The sequence below is a fragment of the Colletotrichum spaethianum genome, assembly GCF_022836535.1.
Source record: "Colletotrichum spaethianum MAFF 239500 DNA, contig07, whole genome shotgun sequence".
Taxonomy (NCBI): Eukaryota; Fungi; Ascomycota; class Sordariomycetes; order Glomerellales; family Glomerellaceae; genus Colletotrichum; species Colletotrichum spaethianum.
Window position 1 is genome coordinate 1,001,487 of NW_026054777.1, and position 27,893 is coordinate 1,029,379.

Here is a 27,893-nt window from a genome sequence, read left to right on the forward strand (position 1 = left end):
GCGTAGTTCAGGACATCGGGCGCCATTAACACTTCGGTGCTACTTGAACTGTCTGACTTGGGAACGTGAAATACTTTGCATCCTGGTTTCAGGTCGGTATCGCAGAAGCGGAGCTCTGAGAGGTTGCCCTCGTCAGTTCCGAGATCGGGAAATGATGAGCTGAGGCCAGCGAGAAACCATCCTGCTTCAGACCGGGATCGCGTCCGGAATGAGCTCATTACCAAAAGATGCGATACTAAAGCGGGAAAAAGTCGGGCAGGACGGGCAATTGTAGGAACGACGATGATGGCATCGCGATTCGAGCCATTCCAAGGGTTTGCCGCGACAGAAATGAGGACCTTTCATGCTTTTCAATGCACGTGACTTGTCACGTGCAGGACATCGCGTATTGCAATTAGCAGTTACAGCTCGTAAGTGTATTGTTTCTGGCTCACTTATGAACCGTATGAGGAGGGATTCTTAGACGAACCTGGGCTACTTGTTTTATTGTTTTACTCGGGCTTGTCGTTCCATGTCGCTAAACCTTTTACATCAAATCCCCAAGGGATCGAGTGATCTTACACAAATGTGGCTTTACCCGGCTCCAAAAGATACGGCCACTAGACCCAGAGCTTGTATTGAAAGAAAATCCTCTGTTACCTTGACATATAGACTAGCTACTAAGCTTAGTTTGTCTATGATAGTTGTATCTAGAACTGCGCCCATTTGACCGTAGTGCGCCTGTGAACTTCCCGAACAATGGCCATAAACTACTTAGCATAGCCGCCAGTTACATCTTTTCATTGAGAGAAGCCCAAGTTTCAGTTGAAAGAGACTTGCAATTCTTGCATTAACTGTGTATCTGAGTTTCTGATGCCCTGTTGGGTTGTTATGTGTTACCACCTGGATTGGAAGTTAAGATGAATCCGGACGAAGACGCAGAATTATGGTCGCAACTCACGTATGCCGACGATTTGAGGAAAGAACATGTGAAAATCTTGTTGGTAGACAAAACCTCGTACTAAATAGTAGGCCAAGCCTTGCCTTTTTGCGGCAAAGATATCTTGGCTGCCAAGCTGCGTATTACTTTACGGTGAAGAGCGAGACATGTCTCTTGGCCACAAAATACCTACAAATTCATTGGCGTAAAGCCCTCGGCATCGATACCGAGACCCCCAATGGTCGATCTCAAAGATTATTGGTCGAATGATGTGTGTTCCAGAAGAGTGCCATAAACGTCCAGCCCTTCTTCGCGAGGAGTCCCCACGGGGCATGGCATACAATACGACGTGGCTTCCATGTGGAACTCAAGATATCGGACAATTTGGCGCGGATATAAGCGAGTGTTATGACAGAAAGAATCTCTTTGTGTGAAGGGTGTTTTGAGCCTTCACAGGCGGGACTCGCCGCTTCGCTTAACGCGAACTTCATCGAATTCTAGCAGTTGATTCGTTACTTTGCGAAGTCATAAGTCCAACCTTAGCTACATTCGAGGCGATTAAATTAGGTCCCAAACTGTCGGGTCGGTAGATCGGTCGAGCTTTTCAGCCACACTTGCTAGACACCATCAGAATCACATGGCATGGCGGACACTTGTTCGCTGGCGAGACCTTCCACGCCGAACGCAGATTAGTCTACGGCCGCGAAAGGACTCACCGATGACTGGATCCGCGTCATTGGGCTCAGGATATGTGCCAAGGATTGAATCGTGTTACAGTATTTTTCCTCTATCGCAGTTCAAAGTGTGAGACTAGGTAACGTCCATATTCGCGAGGGGCGATCGAGACCGTTTTCTGCCATTCGGTTGCTCATTTTGTCTCAGTCTAGAAACCTTTATAAACTGGTTTAAGGTATCAAGGGCCTTTCTCTTTCATTTACGGCCGACGATCACTTGGCAGGTTGATTGAAGCCGCATGCGGACTACATCCCCTCAACCGTTCACAGAACGCTTCCTATATAACAGCTTCACGGGCCCCGGATTTCAACGTTTTTATCCAACATTGACAACCTGTCTCATCTAGGTTTATCTGCTTCTTTCAAACCCCGTCTCTCCAAAAGACCCCCTACAACATGTCGGCGACCCAACTACCAAACGGATACAAATCTTTTGGGCCGAAGGCCAACTGCACTCTCGAGGTATGCCCATTGGAGGCTAGCCTTCTGCGTTATCAACCATCAGTCCCAGTCAACGGAACATTTATTGCCCTTTTCGCTTTAGCAATGATCATTCATACCTTGCAAGGATTGCGATCAAAGACCTGGGGCTTCATGGCTAGCATGATTGGCGGTTGCTTATTAGAAATCATCGGCTACGTTGGAAGACTTATCCTGCACGACAACCCTTTCTCGTTTGGTGGTTTTCTGTTACAAATCAGTAAGTGATCCAAGCTTGTGGATCGTGTACCCTGTCTGATCACATTCTTAGTCTGCATTACTGTCGCTCCAGTCTTTTTCTGTGCGGCTATATATGTCATGTTGTCTAAAGTGTGAGTCTTGTCCCGACCGACACTCTCGGTTAGTGGCAAGAGCTAATAGTTATGGGCTTCGAGGATCATCAACGTCGACTCCTCGATCTCCCGATTCAACCCGAGATTATTTTACTACATCTTCATTCCCTGCGACATCATCTCCCTCGTCCTACAAGCGACAGGTGGAGCGTTATCTACCGTCGGGAACAACAAACAGCAGGTGCAGAAAGGCGTCAACGTCTCATTAGCTGGTCTCATCTTCCAGGTCGTATGCCTGGTAGCCTTTTGTCTCCTCTTTGCGGATTACCTTATCACTTGCATGCGGAACAACACTCGGCAGCGGATGACGAGGCGCATGCAAATTTTCGTTGCATTCCTGTTCATTTCGTCGCCTCTTATTCTCGTCCGCTGCTCGTACCGCATTGAGGAATTGAAGGAGGGTTACTTCAGTGAAATGTTCCGGAACGAACCGTTGTTCATTGGCCTTGAGTCGTCGTAAGTAGCTTCTCGTAATGGCTTATGCTTCGAGATTCAATACTGACATCAAACACAGGGTTATGGCGGTTGCGGTATTCTGTCTTGTCATTGGAAATCCTGCAGTAGGCTTCAGCGGGAATGCGGAGGATAAAACATCGGGCATATCAGCAAGATTTGCATATCCTCCATCTCGAAATAACGACACGCCGACAGAAACAGTTGGCAGAAAGGAGTCGATGACGGGGCGGTTGATTGTATGAGCCATTTGTAAGATGGAAGAGCTCCGTGATTGTTTCATTTGTCAAGATACCAATATTCTTTGTCATTATCGAATAGCGCTACATGCTCGAGTTACTCTAGTCACAAAACTTGCATATATGCCTATGATGACGGGAGACTTTTGTGAATAAAACTGGTGTCCAGGCAACATAAGATTCGATATCCTCGATCTTGACATTCTGCCTTTAGTGACTCTGTATCGATGGTGCCACAAAAATGATGTATTCATATTTAAGCTCAAACACGATTTATTAATGGCCAATACTGATGGATGCTGACTGCAACCGTTCAAACGACGATACACAGAGGCCCTTCTACCTGCTGGTCAAGAACCCAGATCTCCAACGTTAGAGAGTGATGCCGGAGGGAGCTTGGGCCGGGACATTCCAAAGCCCGATTGCCACGGTAAATGACTAGTTCGTCGGCTGGATTTGGGTCAATTTACAACTTGTTGGTTGGATGAAGTGAGGGCATTGAGAAAATTGACTAGTTGCATTGGGACGTTGATAGGTTGACTTGTTTCTGCGGCAGAACTACTGGTATCCTGGTCAGAATCTTGCTCTGGGTAAGGAGGGCATGCGGCGGAGTAGGTTTGGTCTGCCTCTTCGTCTCGAGGCTTTGCTGCACTGCAAAGCCTGGCGCATTTCATCATACCCCAAACGATGCACCCCAGCATCGCTAAACAGCCAAAGCCGAGTACAAAGCCGAGACCAACTACTAAAGCAGTGTCTTGTTTGCAGCTCATGTCGATGCAATCTTGCGGTTTATGTTGAGTCGACCGTGACTAGAAGAAATTATGAATCGTATGTAGACTGTTGTTGTGACAAAGGCGATCAATGAAATCGGGATGGGAGTGGTGTTAATTAGGGATTATTGGCGTCGGCATGGGGTGAGGTTTAAACGTATCAAGATTTATTAAGTACAATCTCCAGTCTAAGTATTCTTCAAGTATGATTTTGGAGATATGCAAGAGTTCAGTAATGTACAGGAGATGTCCATGGCTGTCGTATGTTTTGGGTTGTATGCTTGACTAGAAAACAGTGCTTAAAACCCTCGTTGTGGACGGAGATAGCTATCCCCCCAACTCGTACCTGGGACTTGTCTAAATTTGAGAAAATAGAGCCACCAAAGACTCCTTCACCATCTCCTTTGACAGCTAAAATAGAAGTGGTTTTCTACACTTGCAGTAACAAGCTCAATACCATCCGACGTAAGACAATGTCAGCAGGATATGTCCACTTCTTGTCAGGAAGTGAAGCCAGTTGAGGATAGTGGCTCTTGGACCCATGCAAATGGTCCCCAAGCTGCTCAAAGACATTCTTGCACAAGGATCCAGTGTGATTGTCCCCATGGACCAATCTTTCATCCAGCTTGTTTCCAACGCAAGCGGCTTCTGAGAGTGCTACAACTTCGCAGACCATCGGCCTCATGCGATGAACATCATAATTGCCGGTTAACTTATTACCATTCTCCCAGTGACTCATGTTCAGACCTGCGTTCTCGAAGCTTTCAAGTCTAGCCCGAAAAACGAGACAAAAGCTGTGATAGCCACAGTCCAATTTCTCTCATCACTGGAGTCACGGCGTAATGAGCAACAGCGGCGACCAGAAGCCACATGGCGAGGACCAGAGTGTAGGCCAGAATACCCGCCACGACTTTGAGCCCGACATGGAGGAGTGTTGATGCCGATACAACCAGCATTACGGTGCTTGGGGATGTCTTGTTTTACTGGTCAGCTAGAGTAGTTCTGGCCGTGGTAGGAGACCTTGGTGCTCTATATCGATTGGATAAATGTGAGGCGAGAATGTTATTTGACAGTGAACTGAAGTATGTGATGAATGGTTCCGATGCTGGGGATATTTGCTAGAAAATTCATCACAGAATATCTGAATGCAAATGAGGGAGCCTTGAGAGGTGCTCGCTTTGAGCACAAAGTTCATTTTCATGGCGGCGTCGTCCAACTAAAATTCTCAAATCCGTAGTTCACGTAAACTGACACCAAAAATAGCGTGTGGTGCGGGAGCATAATTGGGTGATTGTCCGAGATTTCCAGGCTATCAGCAAGGCATCTATCCATTAATGATGCTAAAGTGCGACATCGAGGTTAGGTAGAAGGGTTTTGCTGGGAGAGACCGCCTCAAATGTTATCAACGATGACAATCGCCGGGTTTTCATGTCATTAGCTATCATGAAAGTCCATTTTCTTCGCGATAATCGGCGGCTAGGACCATTTATCCCGGGTATCAAATTCGGCCATGGCGCGGTCTAGGTCCGACCAAGCCTTTGCATTATGGGACAGTCTCGAGGCCAAGAGTCTGTCACTTACGACTAAGCGTACTGAAGTCTAACGTTAACACCATCCCTCGGCGCCATGGTGAAATGAATGTCTTTTCTCGGCTTCCCCTGTGGCCCCTGCCACTCCATGCCCTTGAATCTCTGCAACAGCCTCACGAGGAGATATCCGGCCTCGGTGAGCGCGAATTGTTCTGCACAAGTCAGTCAACAACCCTCATCACTATGTCGACACCCCAGACAGGAAGACACTTACGTCCAAGACAGATCCGCGGCCCGCCGCTGAACGGAACGTAGTTCCAGTCCAGCCTCACCCCTTCCCACCGCTCGGGCTTGAACTCCATGGCCGCCCCCCAGACGTCCTCCCGGCGGTGCAGCAGGTACGGCGAGAAGTTGACCGTCTGGCCCTTGCGCACCACGATGGGCAGGAGTCCGTTGGCGCCGCCGCCTCGGGGGAGCACCGTGTCCCGGGCCGCGACGCGGAGGTTGAGCGGCACAACATTATACACCCGCAGAGTCTCCCGGAGGACGAACTGCAGGTACTTGGACGACTTGAGCGTGCTGAAGTCAATGTTGGAAGGGCTTTCGGTGTACTCCCCAAAGTCCCGGACGACTTCCGCGCGGAGCCTCTCGAACACTGCCGGGTGCTGCGCCAGGAGCAACAGCACCCAGGACAGCAACGTGGCCGTCGTGTCTCGTCCCGCGATCAACAGCCCCAGGATCTGATCCCTCAACTCGTTCTCGTCCCGCGTCTGCTCCGCGAGCGTGTCCAGCAGACTATACCCCTCTTCCTTGGCTTGGGGCTTCGCCGAGCTGAGCGCCATGCGGACATAGTGGTCAGTATACTTCCTCAGATAATCCGACGCCTTCTTCCCCGTTCCATTGGGCGTGAGCCAGTACAGGCCCTGCAGCCGCACACGCATGGTGATCCACGACTGCGCCTCGTGGAACGCCTCGGCAAAAGTCATGTCGTTGCCGCTCTGATCGGCCGCCATCGCCGTCGCGGCGCTCGTCGTCGATGATATCCCCGTGGCGGCGGCCATCTGCGACTCGACACTCTCGCCAAAGAGGAAACCGGTGGCCGTGTCAAGGGTGAAGCGGAAGAGCATGGGCATGATGTCCACCGTCACCGCGCCAGCGCTCTCGGTGCCAACCAACGGCAGCGCCTTGAACAGCGCCTGGACTGCGACCTCTGTCTTTTCGAGGTCGTTGATCTGGTCCCGCGAGAACTGCGGCCGGAATAGCGCGCGCGAGTGTTCCCAAAACGCACCATCCGCAGTGAAGATGCTGTTCCCCAACAGCGGCTTGAACTGCTTGATCCTCCTCTCGCCGAGGTCGAAGTCCTTGAACTTGTTCGCTAGCACGGCCTGGATGTTGGCCGGGTCGATGGTGTACACTTCGGTGGGGCCGAAGAAGCCTGGCATCGAGAACGTGATGCCATTGGCCGCGTAGTTGGGGCCGATGACATCGTCAAGGATGTCGCCGCCATTGCGAGTAATGGAGAGAGCGCGCCAGACGAAATCCACCCCGAATGGCAGCTTTGTCGGGACATACTTGGGAAACGTCGCGTCATTGGCTCTGGCGAATCGCTGGAGGCGGCGGTGAGCAAGGTAGGACGAGGCAATGTAGTAGATCACCAGCGCCGAAAGGGCATAGAGGAGCCCTGTTGGGGAGAGCAGCGCCATTGTGGGTTTGTTGCCTTTTCTCTCAAGTGTAGGACGATCGGAGAGGGTTTCACGCATACAACTACTGTGGAGGGAGTTGAGGTCTTATATCCCCCATAATATTGGAATGCCTGCCAAAATGTGGGTGTCCACGTCCCTAGCCACTAGGTCCAGGGTGTGATTTATCACCATCGACCGTGACGGACGATGTCTCACCAGCATCCACTCATCGGGACTCCATTTTCATATACTTTCCGACGAATGGCGACCACGATAAATAGAGCGAGCAGATCACTCCAAATCAGGTTAGTGTAACTACCGCCTTCCGCTCATACTTAGTTCAATCTGGGTGTTTAGGTGCCTCGGTAACAAGACCAAGCAGCTCCGGTCCCTGCTTAAGCATAAACAGGGTATTCACAATGCGAGACTTATAAGAGATATATTTTATAAACTTGATGTTAAATCTATAGGCTTTACGATCATGTAAACTTGTACACTGAACGTGAATTCGTACTGGATATTGAGCCTAGCATGTGATTTCTCTCTTGTTGATATTAGACCAAGGCGGGGAAAACTCAATATTTGCCTATGGGCTCGTAGCCAGCATAGTCCAACCTCTGCCAGCAACAACCGGCTTGTCGCGCTCCCACACACGGTAATCTCCATCCCATACTACGAGGTGCATACCACCAATGCTTTGAGGTGCGATGTTCTGTAGTTCTCACACTTGCAGTTGGAGCCACAGTTCCATAAAGCATGACGTCCACATCTTGAACCATCCGAAATAAGGCTGAGGCGTGCGGCTTCGCCTATCATCTACTGTCTTCTTAGAGGGAGGAACGTAGTCGGCCTGAACACTCTTGATCCAGAAGTCTCCAATGGCAATGTCGGCCAGCACTTACTGATCGGCCACAAAGAATATGATGCTCAGGGCCCAATCCTCATTCGGGAGAGCCTTTCCGGTGCGGGTGTTATCCGCATGGAACTGGTGCAGACGATCCAAGCTCGCGTCCCTAAGTTCGGGATTGTGGGGGTCGGAATGTGGGCTGAGACGGAACAGTGATATCAGCTTCTTTGCGGACTCAACCTCGAGCTTATTTTCATATCGCTTTTCGATCTGAAGGCGTGTTTGGGTGCGGACGTTGTCGACAAGGGCCTACCAGGCTTTGTCAGACTCGGGACCGCCATATGGGGTGCGGTAAATGGTGAAGCCCCATTTCCTCGTGTAGTAGGGGCTTAGGTTTTCATCAGGGGTGTATGGGAGATCTTCCGGAAGGCCCAGCAGGGTGGCGAGGAGCTCCGGCATCTTAGGGTCCTCATCCATGGTTCCAGTGATGCTGAACTGATGGGCGGAAGCGGGAGTGTATGGCCAAGTTGCCAAAGTTCTGAAATTGCGGAAAGAAATTAGGGTCCCCCCAACCAATGGTTGCACATGGGACTATCAGCAACTCACTCCCCGCTACCCAGTACGGAAACGCAGAAACGCACTTGTCCGTCTCCATGATGTTCTTGTATTAGAGTTGCGTCGTGTCGTCGGTTTCGCTCCCGTCGGTGGCTCGACGAATCGAAGTCCCATCCGAGAATCCCCTGTCCTATGTAGAATTAGAACCTTTGTCCATCGTAGGCCAGCATACACTGAATTAGGTATCTGACCACACACCCACAATCTGCTGCGGCGCGAGTGATAGCATAGCCAAGGCCTTGGCATTCAGGATTAGCTGCCATGCGCGCTGAGTATCTAGTGTATGAACCAGGGGTGCGCAGTGACCAGTGGGGGATTACATGGTAAAAGCTTCCCGGTTAGCCTTTGACATGGGAGTGGGGTCCAGATGTGCAGGGTTGATTCATCATGCTCCACGTAAACACATGCCATGACTCGAGTGCCAGTTCATCTCTTCATACACTACCGGTACATTAACGGCCGTGATGATGGCGCCATTTAGCCCATAACGAATGCCGGTATTCGCAGACACGGCAGCCAGAAAGTGTACGGACCGGCGCATGATTTTAGAAATACCCGGAAAGGCTGAAATTGCCCATGTCATATATGCTAGGAGACCCGCAACCGGCTCGCTGAGACGGATATCATCACGGAAGCCGATATCGACCTTGGAAGTTGATGACAAAAACCCAATGACTGGATGAATGCATTCCATTCTCTGCGCTTTGGTGGATTGTGCTCTCGCAAAACCAAATACTTATTCCTTCGTGACCGCTTCTATGCCTCGCAATGCGGCTCCTTCGGGCCACCCGAGTGAAGCTATGCAGTGTCATCTGCCGAGGTTGTTCACCACGCTCCCGACCATGACGGCAACCTCTCGCTCCCAATTCCCTTCTCCTCTGCTCTTCCCCTTGAGGGCGCTCGGCATCTGACATCCCTTTACAACACACTCCCTCACAGCCTCGCCGACGCTCGCCTTGTTCGACCGCAGCGTGCGCGCCGCCACGCCGCCCCGGTTGACAATCTCCTGCACCCGCGTCCCCAGGTTCCCCGCCATCGTCCGCCAAAAGTAGCTCGGCAGGCTCCCCGTCTCGAGATACGCCAGCAGCGGCTGCAGCATGTTGGTCTGCTTCTGCGGCGCCGAAACGAGCGGGTGCGTCGGCAGCTTCGTCGACTCGAGGACCAGCTCCAGCGCAACAATGTTCTGGCACCGTGCCGAGATCTCCGCGAGGGTGCGCTCGAGCGTCGGCAGCTGGCCGAGGGACCGCGATAGCGACGCGATGGACGACTGCAGCGCCGAGCGGAAGTAGGTCTCGAGCGCCTGCAGCAGCAGCAGCGGCGTCCACCGCTCCGTCTTCTGGGTGGGCGCGGGGGAGAGCAGGAACAGCGTGATCATGGCCGACACGGTGCGCGCTTTCGTCTCCTCGCCCTGCGCAAAGGTGGCCGAGTTCGGGATCGCAAAGTCGCGAATAATCTTCTCGGCCGTCTCTCTCACCGACCGCTCAATGGGGGCGACGATGGACTCGCGCAGGGTGCGGATAGCATCGACTCTGCCGAGCCCGTACCCCTCTTCCCCGGGCGCTGTGCTCTCCAGTATCTCCCGCAGCGAAAGGATGGTGTGCGAGCACCGCACCAGCGCGCGGTGGTCCTCCTTCTTCCCCGCGGCGGCGGCTGCCGCGCTGACGCTCGTCCCGGCGATCTCGGCGTGCTGGACCTCGAGCTGCCTCCCCAGCTGCAGGCAGCGTCCTACGGAGCGGCCCAGCTTCAGCGTCTCCCACAGGCGCGTGGCAACCTGGCGCACCTCCTCGGCCTCGGCATGCTTGTCAGTGACCTCCTTCTCGAGCTGCTTGTAGCTGTCGTTGAGGCTCTTGATCTGGGCGTCGAGCTCCGAGATGATGCGCTTGCTCGAGGTGGTCTGCTCATCCGTGTACTTCAGCAGCGGAGCAGCCGACTTTGTCGTGAGGAGGTCGATGTGGGAGTCGATCTCCTGGGTATCGAATAGCACGCGGGACAGCGGGGTCGAGAGGTCGAGGGGCGCGTCGTTGGGGTTGTTGGTAGCGAGGACGAGAGTGTTCGCGAAGGACGAGGGGCTGAAGTCCGGGTCGAGGAAGGCCTCGTAGTCGATGTAGGAGGGGTCCTCTTCTTCGCGGGTCGTCATGATGGGCGGTGGTGATCCATTGACTGTGGATGGCACGTCAATGGGTGTTGTTGTGTTGGCGGTGGTGAGCTTAGGGTTGGAGCTTTATGAGAGCTCAGTCGATTGCGACAGTCAAGCTCCAGCTGTCCTGTCTCGGCCACGAAGTGGGAGAAACAGTACGTACCTTTGGTAGAAAGTGCCTTACGTAAGGGACAACGGTCGGGGTCTGAGTGTCAGCGGAGCCTAGACAAAGTGTGGCTCTCCACGATGGATGTGGCTTGAAATCCCCGCAATTTGTTTCGTCTAGCCACACGCTTAAACCGCGCTTACCTTATTCTGATGACGCCATGCGGTGGTACCGTGGTGCCCCGGGCGGCCTATGCACCGAATTAGGAACGCAATGCTTACTCGTTCAGTGTTGTTTTTTCCCTCTTTGGCTGCGCGATAAGAACAAAATCCAATAATCATTCTACTGGGGTTTCCCGCCTTCGTCAGCCCCATCGAAGCGGCCGCCCTGTTGGCTTTCTCTCAGTTCAACAATCTCGTGGTTTTTCTTCCTCTTGTTTTCATTCCTAATCGTCCCGGAGGTTCGGCTTCTCCACTCTGACAAACAATAAACACAACCAAAGCGGCCCCCCCGAACCACTCTCATTCAATTACACCCGACCATTCCGTCTGGATCCCGTCCTCTGTCATCAAATGATCTGCGCGTAGCGTCGAATTACTACCGGGTGCGCTGACTACTCGCGCGACCAACGGAGGAAAAAACAAGTCCCCCTCTACCATTCCGAGCGTTCCATGACCGTATCGTCATAATCATAACTTCGCCATCCTTCCCGCCGTCGATCTTCCATACTTTTTCCTCCCTTCTTATTCCCTACTTACCTTCCCCTTGCCGTCTCCTCATCCTTCTCCCAAAACCCCCCTCCCGCCAGCAATGTCCTAGGTTCGCACGCATCTGCCCGTCTACCTCTCCTTGAGAGCCAATTCAATTGAAAGACATTGGACGAACGACCGGAAACAAAACAAACCCGCCAGCCCCCGCGCCGTGCGATCCGGCCGACCCGAGACGAACCGCAACCTCGACCACGAAACCGCCAAGATGGTCCTCCACGTCCGCGCCCTCCTCGACTTCCCTCCCGGCGCAAACACCTCCGACACGGTCCTCGGCGGCGTCCACTTCAACCGTACCGTCCTCAACTTCTGGAACTACACCCTCTACACGAACGGCACCGTCTCCAATGGCTCCAACTGCTACGTCACCGAGCAACCCCACACCCCCGTCTACCTCTTCCCGAACGGCTCCTTCGTCAACTCGACATGGTGCTACGACCCCATCAACCCCATCGGCACCCGCGCCGGCGTCGGCGTCGGCTTCGGCGTCGTCTACGCCATGGCCCTCGTCTTCGTCCTTGCCAACCTCAAGAAGCATGGCAAGAGCTACCTGCCCACCTCGAAACGCTTCTACCCCATCGGCCGCCGCTGGCAGTGGTACTACGCCATCCTGATCTGCGTCGCCGCCTTCATCAGCCTCTTCGTAAACATTGACGTCGACCGCTTCTACGTTGTTGGGCTACCCATCGTCATCAACAGCTTCTTTTGGTACCTGCTGCAGCAGTTCACCATGGCCCTCGTCTGGGAGGCCGTCCGCCATTGGGGCAGCTGGAGCGAGAGGCAGGCCATCGACCCGGACCCGTTCGCCTTGCGGGAGGGCGATCGCCGGAGCAAGATTGAGTTTTGGATGCCGTTGTGGTTCTACTTCTGGCTCTGGCTGGTACGGTCCCCTTCACTCTCTAGTACGTTGACGTGACATGGCAAGGACGAGGCTGACAAGACAAAACTCGCGCAGAACTTTTTCCTCATCATCCCCCGCAACTGGGGCGAAATCGAGAAGCAGCGCTCCCCCGACCAGACCGCCGCGCGCGCCGCCCCAAATGCGACCGACGCCCGCTTCAAGGCCGCCACCTTCTGCCTCGTCGTCTGCTGGCTGACCATCGTCGTCTCCCTCCGTCACTCTATAAAGCACTACTACCCGCGCAACCGCGGCCTCCTCAACAAGGCCGCCGGCTTTCTCCGCTTCACCCCGTGGCGGTTCATCTTCATCCTCCCGCTCGCCGCCTGCCTCATCGCCTACCAGGGCCTCGTCTCCTGGAACTTTGCCTACTCCGTCCTCAACGCAAAGGCCTCGCTCGCCGCCGTCTACGCCGGGGGCTACGGCCCGCGCTGCTGATCCTCTACATCCAGATCGCCTACGGCTTCCTGTCGCCCAACGAGGACAAGGAGCTCATCCGCCAGCGCCGCGAGCGCGGAACCCAGATCGATCGCGAGATGGGATACGTGCCGAAGCCCGCCTGGTGGAGGCGCGTCAAGAACAACGACCACCTCGTCGGCCGCATGACCATGCGCGAGCGCATCGCCATGAACGTGCGCGAGCTCGGCGGCGGAAACGCCACGAACCGCGGCGTGCACCAGAACATCGAGGTCATGGCCAACGAGCGCGAGCAGGCGGACCGCGAGATCGAAATGGCCAACATGGGCCGCGGCAACAGCATTACAGCCGAGTCCGCCCCCGTTCCTGTGCGGCCGGGCTTCGACGCCGCAAAGGGGTCAACCTTCACCTCGTATAGCGGCAAGTCGGATCGCCGCCGGAACGAGCGGGCTCTCAATGCCGCAGCAGAGCTGCTCTTCCCCGTTGCCGGCGCGAGTCGGCCGGACCACACCTCCGAGCTGATGCAGGACGGCCCGCCGCCATCGTACACCGACGCCCCCGGTGCCGAACGCGCCGGGAGACCCGACAACCTGAACACACCCCACGATTCCAGTCTGCGTAGTAACAGCACCAGTACGGCTGTCTCGATCACTGGCCAGCAACCCCAGCAGGTCAAGAGCATGCTGGACATCTGATCTTATGTATATGTGAGCCCCATAGCGGGGATATCAAATCTGTAAAGCTTATGAGGCATGACCACCAAAGGCTACGTATTGTCTATCATTCAAGGCGTTTTGGGAGGCTTGCGTCTGGGACGGATATCGTATAACCAGGACAGGGCGATATGATTTCGCAAGCATAATAGTAAACTTAGTACGCATCCAAATCTGGGCGTTTGCACATGACTCTCGACCCCGTGTTCAGTGAGTCCGTAACCAGAGACGAATGAGAACTATACCATGAGAACAAGCCAACAGCGACCTCTTTTCGTGGCTGCTCCGTATGCAGACCTGGTCAACGTGCAGGCTATTGGCCGTTCAATATCCATAAGCATCCTTGAAGATGCATGGGACGGATCACTATCATGCTACTGCCGTTCAATCTTGTCTCAACCTACGTATGTTTGACCATTGGGCGACCTGAGTCTGGACCCTTTCAGTCAACCAGAGCTTGTATCTCACCCGGTGCTGGCCATTGAACACGCACATCGTGGTGTTACTCAACACACGGAAGCAACGATATGTTGTGTACGTCGAAACCCGGCACCCTGTCCAATATGCATCTCTGGAGCACGCTTATTCAGATGGGACTTCTACAAGAGACATGGACCCAAGACCACCCTGGGCGCATTGCGGAGTGTTGAGAAAGATGCCTAGTCAAATACTCTAGGCCGGCTGTCGTTGCCTTGAGCTGGACACAGCACGTCGTGTTTGTTCAACAGCAGTGTCGACCGTAGACAGCGCCCAAACTTGACACGACTATCCCAGGTCCCTCGTCGCCACTAGCGATACCTCAGCAGTACGGCCCTCAAACGAAAGCCGGCATGTGAAGGAACTAAAGCAGCTACCGCATGTGAATCTCGAGCCCATGACTCATCAGCCGCCATCCCATCAACTGTCCAGCTTTAGACCTGTCACCTGGCAGAAGGTCCAAGCAACAGGAGATCCCGTTCGTCCAATAACGACAGGCAGATAAACCAGGCACAGATATGGGTCGATGCGGAGACAACGACGAGTCACAGAGTCTGCAGAGAAGGAGATACAGCCAGGCACCGCAAAGTGCCTGGCGCCGGCGGCGTGCCTCCAAGCGGGAACAAGGAAGAAGTTTGTGTATCGAGGCGGTCCGAGGCCGGATGCTGGCGATGAAGGTTGTTGCGTGCCCGAGGAGGCGGCTAACAAGACGTCGGCCGTTTCTCGCATGAATAGACAGGATGTAAGTCAGCCCGCCAGTCCCGACCTGGGCCGCGACCTTGACCGGGCGATGAGGACACCAAGACTAGGGCTGCCGGAAGTTTATGACTAGCAATGGATCAGTGTGTCGGCGAGAGGAGGATGACTGCATGTCGCATTAGCAGGAGGGGGAGGGAGGCCCGCCCAGTCACAGCAGATGGTCGCCAGTCTCGGTGGCATCATTAGCATGTGTGTTGGAAACGAAACACTGAGGGCCGCCGCCCCAATGCGCTGGCTGCATGTCACAACAGGGGGGAGTTCCCACAACATCCGCAGGTCGCCGAATGAAAATGGCTTACATACATTGCAGGCTTTACGCCATAAAAGTGAATGCTAACCAGGTACGTCGAGTGAGGTTCCTGTCATAAAGAAAACGGGGGTTGGGGTGATCAGATAGTTGCTCCAGCTATCTTCGGATGCGAGCCCATGCACGTCTGGATGCTGTGCGCCGCATTGGAGACAGCCCGCAGCTACTGCGCGCGCATGCATGGCGCTATTCATGCGTCTTGCTGTGTTCTCAGTCCAAATCCCCGACAGCCCGTCGAAACATAGATACGGCGAGGGAGCGGCGCGGGTCGCCAGTGGGTTGGCCGCCAATGTGTAAAAGCAAAAAAAAAAAAAAAAAAAGCCTTAAATGCAGGTCGCAAGCGATGTCTATCCTGGCTAGAGACTTCATTCTTCGTCGTGGCCGCTTGGACGGAGGCTGCGTCGACACCGAGGTCAGATTGGGGAAAAGAGCGGTGAGAGCAGCACTACTCTGGCGACAGCGACAAGTTTGTGTGAACGGGCCTTGAGGCAACTTGACGACGCGAGGGAAAGATGAGGTCCCAGGGATGGGCCTAGCTTTGGACAGTTAAGCCAAGTCAAACACCGCGGCGCAACCACTTTAGATCTGCACAAAGCGGACGAAGTGTGTTGGCATCTGGGGCCGCGGGGAACGTCGTTGTCTCTCGTTGTCATGGTCATGGGCTGGGTTGGCTTGTCGTTCTCCCTGTCACTTGATGGTCTCTCTGTCTGTTTTCAAGAGACTCGCACATCGGCACCTCAACCACGTTGTACACACCACTGGTCCCTCAGGCCAGGTCCCTGTTGAAGGTGGTGGCTTTTTGCTGCTGATTGCCGAGGCGGGGGGGTGCAGTTGACAGAGAGCCTTTGGGGTTGAGCGGGCTGTGGAGCGACCGTTTTTCGGGTCCCTGGCACCTTGACTTGACATAGTACGCCGTCTGACGTCGGTAAGCGTGCGCTCTGCTGGAATGGACAGCGCTGACGCCCATCGGCAAATAGTGAAGCAACATTTTCCGCCTTGCGAGCGTCGTTCTATCCATATGCCAGTCACATCAACACCATTTGAACTGCTGCCAATCGTGAAGAAGCTACCCATGGGGTCTGTGTTGGCCAGCCCTCCACCCACCCCGGGCCTCTTTGGTCGTTGAGAGACGCCGCTTGTACCGTCCCTTGCATCGTGCAGATCCGTTATCCGCATTGGGATCCGAATTATCTGACAGTGAAGATGCCAGGAACCTGTGCCGGGAGCACTTTACTCTGGCGAGGCCTAACTTTTTGATGTCGTAGCTTCGGCCAGTCATCCGGCGGCAAGGAACATCCCAGTCAATGCAATCGAGCTGCCGTATCAATACCAACTGACGGTGACGTCTCATTCCGTATCCCGAATCTATCGCATTGATCGTGGAACAGAATCGAGTCGCGGATGATGTAAATCCCAAGGTCTAGAGAGGCAGGCATATGATAAAGCTGCCTGTCATTGTTGCCCCAATGCTTCCTTGTGGTCGTGCCTGGATGTCATAGCGGAGAAACCATAACTTTGCACAAGGCTGACTCAACTGAAAACGACAGTGACTATCTTGATCCAATATTAGGTCGGTTGTGTCTCAGCTGCCGTGCTGAGAGATCCAAGGGCGAGGCCACGTTGGCGTGTTGATCGGGATTCTTTGAACCATGAGCGGACGTGGCCGGTCAAGTCCCGGGTGGCGGAGGGTACCCGCAAGCCACCAGCATGAGAATGGCTTTTTTGGCGGTGAACCATGAGCTCGTATATTGCGAACTTGGCCAACTCGCGGGTCGAGTGCCGGGGCACGCAGCTGTTGTTATTATCCTGCAAATCTCATGCCGATGGAGTGCTTATGGCTATATGCTGTCCATGCGAAATAGCGGCAGGCCCGAAGTATATAGCTACGGACAATTCATGTAGGACGGCGAAGTTGCATGCGAGTTACAGAGCAGCCGGCAGAGCAACCAACCACAGGACGACTGGAAATCCGAGCTGCATGGGCAGAGTCGTAGTCGAGGCGGATATGCAGGCAGAATTTAGCTGACCAAAGGAGAACACTCGCAGCAGCGTGCACGCAGTCGGGATGCCAAATCCAGGCACAAGACGAGTTTAGCGACCTGCATACGACTGCAGTATACCACGCATATTCCCCAAAACGGCTTCCCGTTTGGCTTCAATGACACTCATCGCTTCGCATGCATCTGGCCATCCTATTGCCTTCTGCACCTACGCTGAAACGAGCCAAGCTGCACTCTATCGAAGAGGTTGTCTGCGGAAGGTAACACGAGTTCCTTTACCTTCTGTCATCCTCCGTTTCCGGTCTGCAAGTTCTTCTCCTGTAGGAGTTCGGTAGAGAGGCGGATGAGGTAAGCCACTAGTAAGTGATGGGCAACACGGCACAAGGAGGAGCCTTGCCTCTTGTTCGAGGGCTGTGAACGTGTCTCTGCGCTGGTGGCCACCATGCCACCTGAGTCCTGCTTAGCCATCGGATAAGCTTGCGCGCCTACCCATTCTGCTGACGAACCGCGGTTGGGAGCACGCCGCTAGGCGGTCTGTGTGCCGGCATCTTCCTGGCAAGCGATTGACGTGCGAAGCAAGGGGCGGGGACTCCGATGCATTGTTTCATCCGCTCTGAGTCTAAATTCTCCGTTTTCCGACGAAGGAAGACAGGATCCGTCGCTTAGTGGGCGCCTTAGGGCCAGGCATCGGTCGACATGGACCAGGCGGTCCAAAGTCGCCGACTACTCTGCTCATTGTTGGTGCATTGCGCCACTAGCAGACAACCTAAATGCTGCCTCATCTATCGGAACAGATGACTCGCCAGTAGTGCGGTCATTTTCCTTGCCGAAATGCGTCAACAATGAACGCTGTGCGATGTAACTGCTCATTATGATTCTGAAGGTGGACAGCGCCGGCGCGACGCATACAAGGGTAGCTGTAGCTCCTTTGGACCCTCATCATGCTTCGTGCACATCTTGGTTGATTGCGGAGGAGGCACATGATCACGAGATGGTGTTTATCGAGTGAATCGCTGGTACATCACGTTGTGCGAGGATGACCGACCTTGCGCAAGGAAGCCCCTTCAGTGTGGCATAAGCAACATGGGAGATGCCCAGGGAACCTTGAACAGCCGCTGCAGACCAGCCAACGCTGAGCTGCAGTGGATACGATATAGAGTGGCCGCGATATGTAACGGTAGCAGCGTGGGGGAAGACTCATGGTTAAAACTCTTTTGCTTCGAAAATCGCAGGCGTACCTACGACGACACTGGGTCCTGGTGATCTTCAGCGGCGGGGTGTGAGACTTTGAGGAATTCTGCGATACGGTAGTGAGGATCAGCGTATATCCTTGCCCTTCAGAAAGCGACAAGCGCCAGCCTAGCGGGTACCCAAGAGCAATGCCATCTTGTCCCTGCGGCCATCCCCCAGGACTAGGGCGATCAGAGCCAGGGCCAAGTGCCAGATTGCCAGCCCCCCGCGTTCGGCCAAGTGTGGGTCACTATCGGCAGGTTTCCATCCCGAACATAACGCAGCCGACACTGTAAATGCAGGCATGCAGGCGCAAAGGGTGCTGGGGGACGCCGTGGACTATGCGGCTGAGACCTGTACGTGCGGGCTGCAGACAAGACCGGACCAACCCACTGCTGTTCGCCCCTGATAAGGAGAGCTGGTAGGCAAGTAAATGCGGTGTTGCGACGAACGAGAGGTTGGAGAGCGCGAGGGGCCAGGAAGTTGTCGCCAGGGGCGCCCGCGCGGTGTCGCGGCATACGCTTGAGACGGGGTGGAATGAATCAGTCGCGGACCGCAGGGCGAAGATTTTGTGATGACAACTCGAGGCGCACTGTGTCGGCGGCGTGAGGACCTGGCTGAGACCGAAACGCTGGGTTTGATTGTGTCTTTGGCTGTTGCTATCACAGTCAAGAGTCGTACAGCGGCAATGGTATGTTGAGTGCACCTTGGATGCGATGGCGGGGCCTGCATATGGTCGCGAATGCGATCCAGCCATAGGGACAAGCATCTGCGGGTGTGTACACGCATGGGAAGCCAGCGGAGGTCTTTCATCAGTGTTTACTTGGCATGTATGCAACCCGTGTCGACAGGCTGGATCGGCTGTGTGTGAATGAGAAGTCGTCTTGGATTGATTGCATTCTCCCAGAGTCTTGGAAGGGGATGGAACCTCGGAGCGCGATCCAGGCACAAGATGGTGCTCACATCATTGTGGTGCTGGTGGCTGTCACGGGACGAAGGCGGACCCAATCGAACTAACGAGATGTGACCGTGATGTGATGACTTGGTGTGTTTCGTTGGGGCTTCTACTGGGTTGGACCTGGCTAGGGTCTGGGCCTGTCCACGATGAGCTTGGCCACGGTCAGGAAAGGGAGGGTCGTCCTTGGCCGGAAGAGCGCGTGCCTAGTCTTGTGGCAGAGGGCCGGCGATTGTGTGTGCGTTGATGGTCCTTTCTTGCTGCGGTTGAGGGAAGTTTTGGCAAGACTTCCACGGTTCTCTCTCTCTCTCTCTCTGTGTGTGTGTGTGTGTGCGTCGAGGTGGTGTCTGGCGTAGAAAGGGTCTGATGAAAAGGGTGTGCCCACAGCGCAAGAGGATGCGAGTGTCCACATGTGTGTGTGAGTGTATGTGTGTGGGTGTGTGTGTGGGCTGGTGGTTTGGCGTGCGTCTGTCGTGTGGTGAGATACCGGTATCCCTTGAGCTAGTCGAGGTAGAGTAGCGTGATTGATGTTGGAGACAAGGTAGCTTAGGCACTGTGTCTTGAGAGGAACGAAGAATTCGATGGACTAGAGGCGTTGGACAGGCTAGGAATGGAGAGCTGGGCGCCGAGGTGCGGATAGAAGTGACGCAATGGCCAGCAGGTGCGGAAGAGTGCAAGCGGGACGCGGGAGACGAGAAAAACGTGGGCAACGGTCGAGGGGAATTCTCGGTTGTGTGTCTGGGACGAAAGGGAGAGATGCAGAAGTCGCAGAAGCGAGAGCTGGATGGATGGATGGATGGCGGCTGGCGAGGGGTCAACGCGGCGACGGCACATCAGAGACAAGCGACAATCTACTTGGCGTGAGGCAGGAACGCCGGGGAGAGGGAAGCGAGGATGTTGACTAGCATCGAGTATCGACGACTATGCTTCGCTTCCTCCATGTCGAGATTTTTCTCTCTGGCTCTCTCTACCTTGGGTGATCATCTCTTTCCCTGATTCTCGATTGCCGGGTCGGATCCTTTTCTCCACGATGCAGGCATCTAGGGACCCACCACCATGGATGGCGCCGGCCTGTTCCTGTTTCCGTTCCTGGGTAATTTTGTTCTTACTGCAGATCCGCAGAGACGATTAGCATTAAGAAAGGGAGGAAGTGAGTCGGGAAGGAAGCAAGCCGACATGGAGGGAAGGGCGTCAGTGAGATCGGGAAGGAAGTAACGACGACCCAGATAGATGGTCCTTCCCGAGCCTGAAGGAAGTACCATTGTATCAGACAGGGGGAAACGCAACACCAAGGTACCAGAGACAGAGATGGTTCACGGTGCTCGGCGACATTCCATCCAACCTGGTACCTACAATACCTATAGTATGCGATCGTTTGTACCGTTTAATCAACATGCTTCCCATCTGTCTTGCGCGTGTGTCGCCATCCATGCGCCCCGTTCCCAAAGGGCCATGTACGCGAAACGGAAGGCGACGGGGACGACGGAAGCGACGGAAGCCAGCGCAATAAGCTCAAATGGCCCGGGGCTGAGGAGCTGGCACATACCTGGTTGAAGTCGGAAACCTAACCGTCCGCCGAGAGGAGGAAATGGACCGCCGTGGTCCGTGTCGAGACGAGCGGCGGCTCGTTAATCTGGAGTAGGTTCCGCCCTCTATAACAGCAACAAGTAGCGTTCGACACTCGTCGCGGGCAATCAATCAACGACGACTTCGCTTCCGACCGACTCGCTTCCATCCCCGTTCCGTTTCAAGCTGCTCCCAAGGACGGAACCGCGGCGCTTCGATTGCGGGGTGGGCTTGTTGCTTGGCGGGTCGCGGTGACTGGCGGCGCGCACAGTCCTCCTCCTCCTCGTTGTCGGTCTGGAGTGGGTGTAGTTTTCCTTCCCTTCCCGGCCGCGACTTTGGTTTTTAATTATAGAATGGAAGGCCCCTGGGGCCCGGCGAATCTGACGTTGGCAGGCACAGAACAGGGCCCAGCCAAGACCAGGGACTCCTCAGGTACGGAAACCTACAGACGCCAACACCTGGCCCACCACATGCGGCGTTGCTTTGTGCACAGGTACCTGGACTAAGGCGGCGCTAGTATGGCTGCCTGCCTGGCTGTCAAGACTTGCGAACGTATTCGTAAGTACATTGCACACTAGGTAATTCAAAAGGCGAGGGAAGGAGAGAGGGGGGGGGCCGGAGGGAAGAGGCCTGTGAGGGCGCACCCAACCCCTCGCATGATGCACCAGCAACAGAAGAAAAAAAAAAAAAAAGAAGAGGGGCGGGGCAGCCTAGGTATGGAGGTGGGAAGGGGGAGGGGGAGGGGGAGGGGAGGGGCACAGTCATTGTACCCTTTTCACGCCAGGTTCACCGAAAAGGTACATGCGACACCTCATCGCAGAAAAGGCAAGTGCAGACTGGAGGATGGATATCCGAGTCGGGAGGGTTGGAAACGAGGCGCCTGCCTCGACCACCGCCGACCACTTACATTTCACAAGGAAAGAGTTCGTGGAAAGGCAAACGACCCATCGCATCCATCGCACTTGCTTTCCTTGCACGGATTCGGTCCCTTTTTCTCGGCGCATCGCATCGCCCTAGACCCGGCTCTATTCAGGAACAAAGGACGAGTGCCTGCCTGCCTGCCTCAAGTAGAATGCGCCGTACCTGACTTTGACGTTGCCATGAGCCTGCCGTCGAGGAGGACGCGCAAATAGGCAAGCAGCTATAGCGGACAGGTACCTCGTGTACCTGTATGGCAGGATACGATAGGACCAGACGAGACAGGACAGGACAGGGCAGGTCAGGTCAGGGCAGGTGGCCGTGGTTGCATGTCATTCGCAATGCTCCTTCCTTGTCACGTTGCCCGTCGTGCCTGGCTTGCTGACCACCTCTTCTGCCGAGTCGTCAGCGGCCAGTCCACAACTCCCGGCCCAGGTCCTAAGCTTCGGGCTGTGTCTTATCGCATCGCCGGGGCTTTGCTTGAAACCCATCCTTATCGCCGCCGCCTGCCGTCGCCGCCGGTGCCCCTCACTCATCCTTATGCACCGTGCTCTCGCATTCTCTTTTGCCGTGCGCGCCCTCTCTCTACTGTACCTGAGAATCTCCGTCTCCGCCGGCCTACATCACAAGTGCTTGGCCTTGATTGTGCCTCCATCAATCCGTCACCAACCAAAACCAACACTCGCCGAGCCTGGCTCATCCCGACCGTCGGAACACGCACACGTACACGCATACGCACCCTCGCCCTCGCCCTCACCACCAACACCACCACCACCACCACTTTTCTCGACTCGTTCCTAACACGGATATCCATGGTATCTGATTTAGTGACACCTCCAGCCTCCGTCATCCGCCGGCCTCCACCAGCACACGCTGTCGCCTCCCCACACTTCTGCTTCTGCCGCACTATACTCTCTACATGCACTAAGCAGCCAGACATCCACGCATCCAAGCATCCGAGCATCGTGCCGCCGAATGCATCCTGCCGTTTATCCCTCTGGCGTCCGTATCCGTCCAACTCTGCCCACCCCGCCGCCGGCTCCGCCGCTTGCCTACCCCTGCGTAGGGTAGCAGCCCAGCTCGCAACGACGACAAGGAACACTCTGAAAGCCACAGCACGAGGCGAGACGACAGCGCAAGGTTCTTGACTGTCTTGCACCTTGCTGCGTCAGTACTCCATGTACCTGCCTTCTTAAACCCACAACTTTGTGCATTACACAGCAAACCACCAGCCAGCAGCAATAGCAGCAGCAGCAGCAGCAGCAACAGCACCAACAACAGCCGTCGCAAACCTCGGGCCTGCCTGCCACTCACAGACTGGCCTGTTCCCGCTCTCCGGCGTCTTTATTGACTTTGACCTCGTCAACCTCGACCCGTCAAAACCCCACCGACCCAGTCTTCCTACCAATCCACCGCCGTGCCTCGACCTTTCATCCTTTGTTCCTGGCATCGTGCACCTCGAACCCACGGACGGTGGACAGTCTTCCCAATCCCGGCCTCACTTAGCCAGCCATAATCGGTACCTTACGTCTGGCCCTGGCTGCCCCGTCACATCAGCTCCGCCAACCAACCACCCTCCCTGGCCTGGCACGGTACAGCTCCTGGGCTCACCACCACGTTCCCTCCTCTTCCATTCGCAGACGTACCGTCTCTTCTCGTGCGCACCAGTCTACCGAGCACACTACCTGCACCACTCTCGACGCTGTTCCCCCGTTTCCACATGTCCGTCACCAAACCATCGTCCGCCTAGCTTTCCCGATCATAGACGAGGCAGCACCGCCATTTCTCACCGTCCCGACAAGTCTCGCCTCCCGTCCGTCGCCAGTCTGTCCACGCCGTCCTAGCGCGAGAAATCCCCCCCAACCGCCCGGCTGACTGGGATCTTACCATCAAGCCCGTCTGATTTGGATGGTGTACCGCTGTACCCCTTGTACCTCCCGCCAATCGACTCCACCGAGACACCACTACCGCCGCCAGGTCCTGCTCCTGACCCTGACCCTGGCGTCCAGCCCTTGTCCCTGAACCTGGCCTGTCCTTGTGTCTTGTGTCCACCCAACTCTGCTCGTACCGCCTGCGCTCCCGTCGATTTGCGTACCCATCAACGGCCATCGCCAAACTACTTACGAATCCTCCTCCCTCGCCCTCGCGAGCATTTGCATCTCCCTTCTTCTCTCCCTATCTCTCCAACTGCATCGCTTTCCCGTGGTGTTTTCTCCAGCTCATTCCAGCTTTGACCAAAGTCCCAAATGCGCATCACCGCGGATAACCGCCAGCAACAAGAATCTCACATTGCGCTCTCTTCTCCGCTCGGTCTTCAGCTGATGTTCGGCCAACGTCAGTAAAGCTCTGCAGGCCGGCAACCTACGATCTCGTTGAGCAAAACGCAAGTCATCCATCGTCTTCGCCTAGGTCCAAAAGGGCTCCCCCCAAAACTCGGAAACCCATTAACTTGGGTCTCGATTGGCATTGGACCGGACTACCTACGTTGGCTCTGCGATAGCCCACAGACGCTCCCTCCCAAATTCGCCGACTTGGTGCGCCGGATCCCCCCAGTACGCGCAGTACACACCCCCAAGAGGTGGTTGGTTTTGTTAGGTTGGCCGCTCCAACCCAAGGTACCTTGGGCAAACTCGGGCCAGTTCTCGACACTACTACCCGCTAGACTCGAACGAACGCAAGCAGGCGTAAAAGCCAGAGGCAGGGGGAAGGAAAAGTCAGCGAGGAACCACTAGGGACCACTTTACTGCAGCCAGCAGGTCAGATCAGGGCACGTCTTTCATCATCGACCATTCATTGCCACACTCCCCTGGCAGGTCCTTTTCTAGAGCCGCCTGCCCCTCGCCCTACCAACTTGTCTCTCTTCTCTTCGTCCTCCACCTGGCTCCGATTCAACCGCGCTACCGCCTACTAAACCGGCCTTGCACCTTGTTCCAGCAGAAACACCCCACTCCCTGGCCCGGGATTGATCATCAACTCCCGTCGCACTTCCATCAGCTCTCAGCGACTCTCACCTCTTTACATACGCACACACACACACATACACCCACACTCTCACACACACCAGATTCACGACACCTCTGTCGTTCTTTGCAGCAGACCATCTTCATCAGCACTGCGCAGCGTCACAAAAGGGACACGGAAACGAAATCCTCTCAGACCCAACCAGATTCTCGGATGACTTGATACAGACATCGACGCCTTTTCTTCTTCTCTCCTCCTCTTATCCTCTACTCTCCCGTCCCGCCTTTCCTCTTGCTCTCTCAAACCCGTCCCTCCTCCAGCTCAACCGTCATTCAACAGCAACTCCGCAAACTGCCCTCCCCGCACCTTTTTGTGCCGTGGTGTTCGACTCAACCCAGCCAGCTTGCGTCTGCACTTGGACCTCGACGACCACAGAACTAGAACAGGACACTTTCACGAAACGCCCACACATATTCTGCATCTCGCTGCAAGCTATCATGGCTGCTGCTTTTAGACCGGTGAACTCGCCACTACCTGCCGAGTTTAAGATTGACGAGAAGATGACGACGTCACCGACGACACCCAGGCCAAGTACCGCTCCGCATCCTCAGACACCGCAGCCCTTGCCAGACGATGCAAAGACGCCAACAAAGGCCACATTCAGCAGCGGTAGCGGTAGTACCGGCCTAGCGTCGCAGAAGCCGCTTCCCAGCTCTCCATTTCCCCAAGCTGTCCAGGTTCCCGAAAGCGCCGAGAAGGCCAAGACCCCCACAAGAGCAAACTCGCAACACTCTAGAAGATCGAGGGACTCGGAGGATGTTGACATGGATGACTCGGACGGCGAAGACGACGGCGCATCTGACGAGGACAGCGTGAATGCCGATGGAACCAGATCGAACAAGAAGAAGAAATCACAGCGCTTTTACTGCACCGATTACCCGCCGTGCAACCTGAGCTTCACTAGAAGCGAGCACTTGGCCAGACACATTCGGTAGGGTTCCTAGCAGCTCCCCCGCCGAAAGAAGGTTGCTAACCGTCCCAGGAAACACACTGGCGAGAGGCCCTTTCAATGTCACTGTTCGCGGCGTTTCTCCCGTCTCGACAACCTGCGACAGCACGCACAGACAGTACACGTCAATGAGGACATACCCATAGACTCCTTGGCCGCAACGGGTGCGAGATTCCAGAGGCAGATGAGGACCGAGCGCGTGCGTCAACAAGGTGGTAGGGCCCGCGCTTCAACGGCTGGCAGTGCTGCTGGCCCGGTCAGGGGCCACTCAAAGTCGCTGTCGACATCAAGCATCGCCAGCGTCGGCTCCATCGGATCTGCTTTCGTCCCCCGGGATGACATTCGACGACGCCCCCCGCCTCTGGTCATGGCCGACCCCCGGTCGCGATTGTCCCTGGAGTCTTATCGCAGCGCTGGAGACGGACCATACGGCTATCGCCCAGTCTCGCCCACCGACTACAGCACGCCGACTTCAGCGACATTTTCGACCGGCCAGAGCAGCCCACGATGGGGTTCGGCCATTGCTTCCCCAACCACTTCGCACTCACGGTCCCACAGCATGTACTCGTCTGGTTCGAGGACACCGGGAAGACGACTCAGTGTTCCGTCGGGTGTAAACCCTTTTCAGTCGCCGCATGGTGCGCCAGTCAACAGGCTCGTTTATGGCGCAGGACCCGTCAACTCGTCCAACATGGGTGCATTCTCTCCCGCACCTAGCAGTCACCTGGCGTCGCCCACCACCCCAACCTCTGGATGGTCTGGCAGACGGGACTCTACATCATCCGCTGCCGACGAGGCATGGCGCCGCCGAACTTGGCATCCCGACACAAGAAACTTCAACACCAACACTAGCCATCTCAGCAATGTCCTCACACCTGGCCAAATCCAGCCGAATCCCGCGCCTCCCATCGTCAACGCTCCCAACCCGCAACAAACCCTTCGGCTTCCCGGAATCGAGTCATTTGATCCCCTGCCGTCGAGGCAAGTGTCCCCTCCGAGAAGGATCCCTTCGCCAATGATGGTCGATTCCGAAGCTGCCCGCCCGAGGGCACTTCTGCCTGGGACTGATGCCGTCACTGAAGACCGGCGGAATGTTTCCCAGTGGGACATGGGACTGCACCGAGGCTTGACGAGGCTGGATATCACGTCCAACACGACACCGCCTCGTGACAGTGCTGGTGCGTGGGCAAACGAGGTGAATCAGGCTGTACAGGCGCAGGCGGAGCAAGTCCGGCTTAACCCGCCCACCGTTAGGTTCGAGGTTGACCCGCCATCATATTCCAACTCGGGTGCCTTTACCCGCAACCATCAACACACGATGTCTGCGCCTTCCATCGCATCTAGAGAGAACAAGCGACACGGGTGGTACCACGGGCCTGCCGGCAGCAGCATTCACGGACCCCGACCGGAGGCGCCCAACAATGACCCTCGCGGGCCGCATGTCAACCGGATGGTCCACCCCAACATGACTGCTTTCTCCGGGTTTCCTGCCAGGCACCCTGAGCCGCAACAATCCCAGCAGCAACAGCAGCAGCCGGGGAACCCTGACCCTCTGAGGCGGCTTGAGGCGCTTGTGGCGGTCGCTACAAGCGAGGGAACCACTGCCACTGCCTACTGAACGCCCACATAACGACCTGCCACGATTTTGCGCCGCGTTCTCACACGAGGCACATACATACCTATACCATGACTGATGACCTTCTCCTACTTTGTCTTGTGTCAGCAGAGCTCCCTCTTTGCATGATCACGGTCGCTTTCTTATTATGATATCCCTTTTCAACTTGGCCGGTGGGCGACTGCATTTTTCCATTGGCGTTGTTACATAGCGTTGTTTTCTCTCTCCTATCTGGGTGTTGTTGCCCACGTCTCAGCTCATCTCGTTCTTGTCTGGCCATTACTTTTCGTCGATTTAGTTCCTTTCCTTTTGATATCCGACTTAGTTCTTCGCGTCTCCTTGCTCAGTTTGCTATGAGGTTCGACATTCAAAGGCTGCGCAGGTTTCGGTCAACTGTCCACGGCTGTTTCACGCAACTACTAGAATTCGCTGTTTTG

The 27,893-nt window shown here is 55.3% G+C and overlaps 5 protein-coding genes across 5 annotated transcripts; 2 read left to right on the forward strand and 3 right to left on the reverse strand.

Moving 5' to 3' along the window:
• Positions 1 to 5,531: 5,531 nt before the first annotated feature.
• ColSpa_03708 (cytochrome P450) lies at positions 5,532 to 7,180 on the reverse strand (the record flags this gene model as incomplete). Its single annotated transcript, XM_049269920.1, has 2 exons — positions 5,532 to 5,689; positions 5,752 to 7,180. 2 exons carry the CDS (start codon positions 7,178 to 7,180, stop codon positions 5,532 to 5,534), a joined length of 1,587 nt encoding a protein of 528 aa, XP_049125877.1.
• Positions 7,181 to 8,057: 877 nt separating this feature from the next.
• Positions 8,058 to 8,483, reverse strand: ColSpa_03709 (uncharacterized protein; the record flags this gene model as incomplete). Its single annotated transcript, XM_049269921.1, has 2 exons — positions 8,058 to 8,205; positions 8,320 to 8,483. 2 exons carry the CDS (start codon positions 8,481 to 8,483, stop codon positions 8,058 to 8,060), a joined length of 312 nt encoding a protein of 103 aa, XP_049125878.1.
• A 946-nt stretch (positions 8,484 to 9,429) lies between these two features.
• ColSpa_03710 (conserved oligomeric Golgi complex subunit 5) lies at positions 9,430 to 10,758 on the reverse strand (the record flags this gene model as incomplete). Its single annotated transcript, XM_049269922.1, has 1 exon — positions 9,430 to 10,758. One exon carries the CDS (start codon positions 10,756 to 10,758, stop codon positions 9,430 to 9,432), a length of 1,329 nt encoding a protein of 442 aa, XP_049125879.1.
• Positions 10,759 to 11,839: 1,081 nt separating this feature from the next.
• ColSpa_03711 (uncharacterized protein) lies at positions 11,840 to 13,641 on the forward strand (the record flags this gene model as incomplete). Its single annotated transcript, XM_049269923.1, has 3 exons — positions 11,840 to 12,511; positions 12,587 to 12,934; positions 12,982 to 13,641. 3 exons carry the CDS (start codon positions 11,840 to 11,842, stop codon positions 13,639 to 13,641), a joined length of 1,680 nt encoding a protein of 559 aa, XP_049125880.1.
• An 11,688-nt stretch (positions 13,642 to 25,329) lies between these two features.
• On the forward strand, positions 25,330 to 27,459 carry ColSpa_03712 (C2H2 finger domain transcription factor dvrA; the record flags this gene model as incomplete). Its single annotated transcript, XM_049269924.1, has 2 exons — positions 25,330 to 25,823; positions 25,875 to 27,459. 2 exons carry the CDS (start codon positions 25,330 to 25,332, stop codon positions 27,457 to 27,459), a joined length of 2,079 nt encoding a protein of 692 aa, XP_049125881.1.
• Between the last annotated feature and the right edge of the window lie 434 nt (positions 27,460 to 27,893).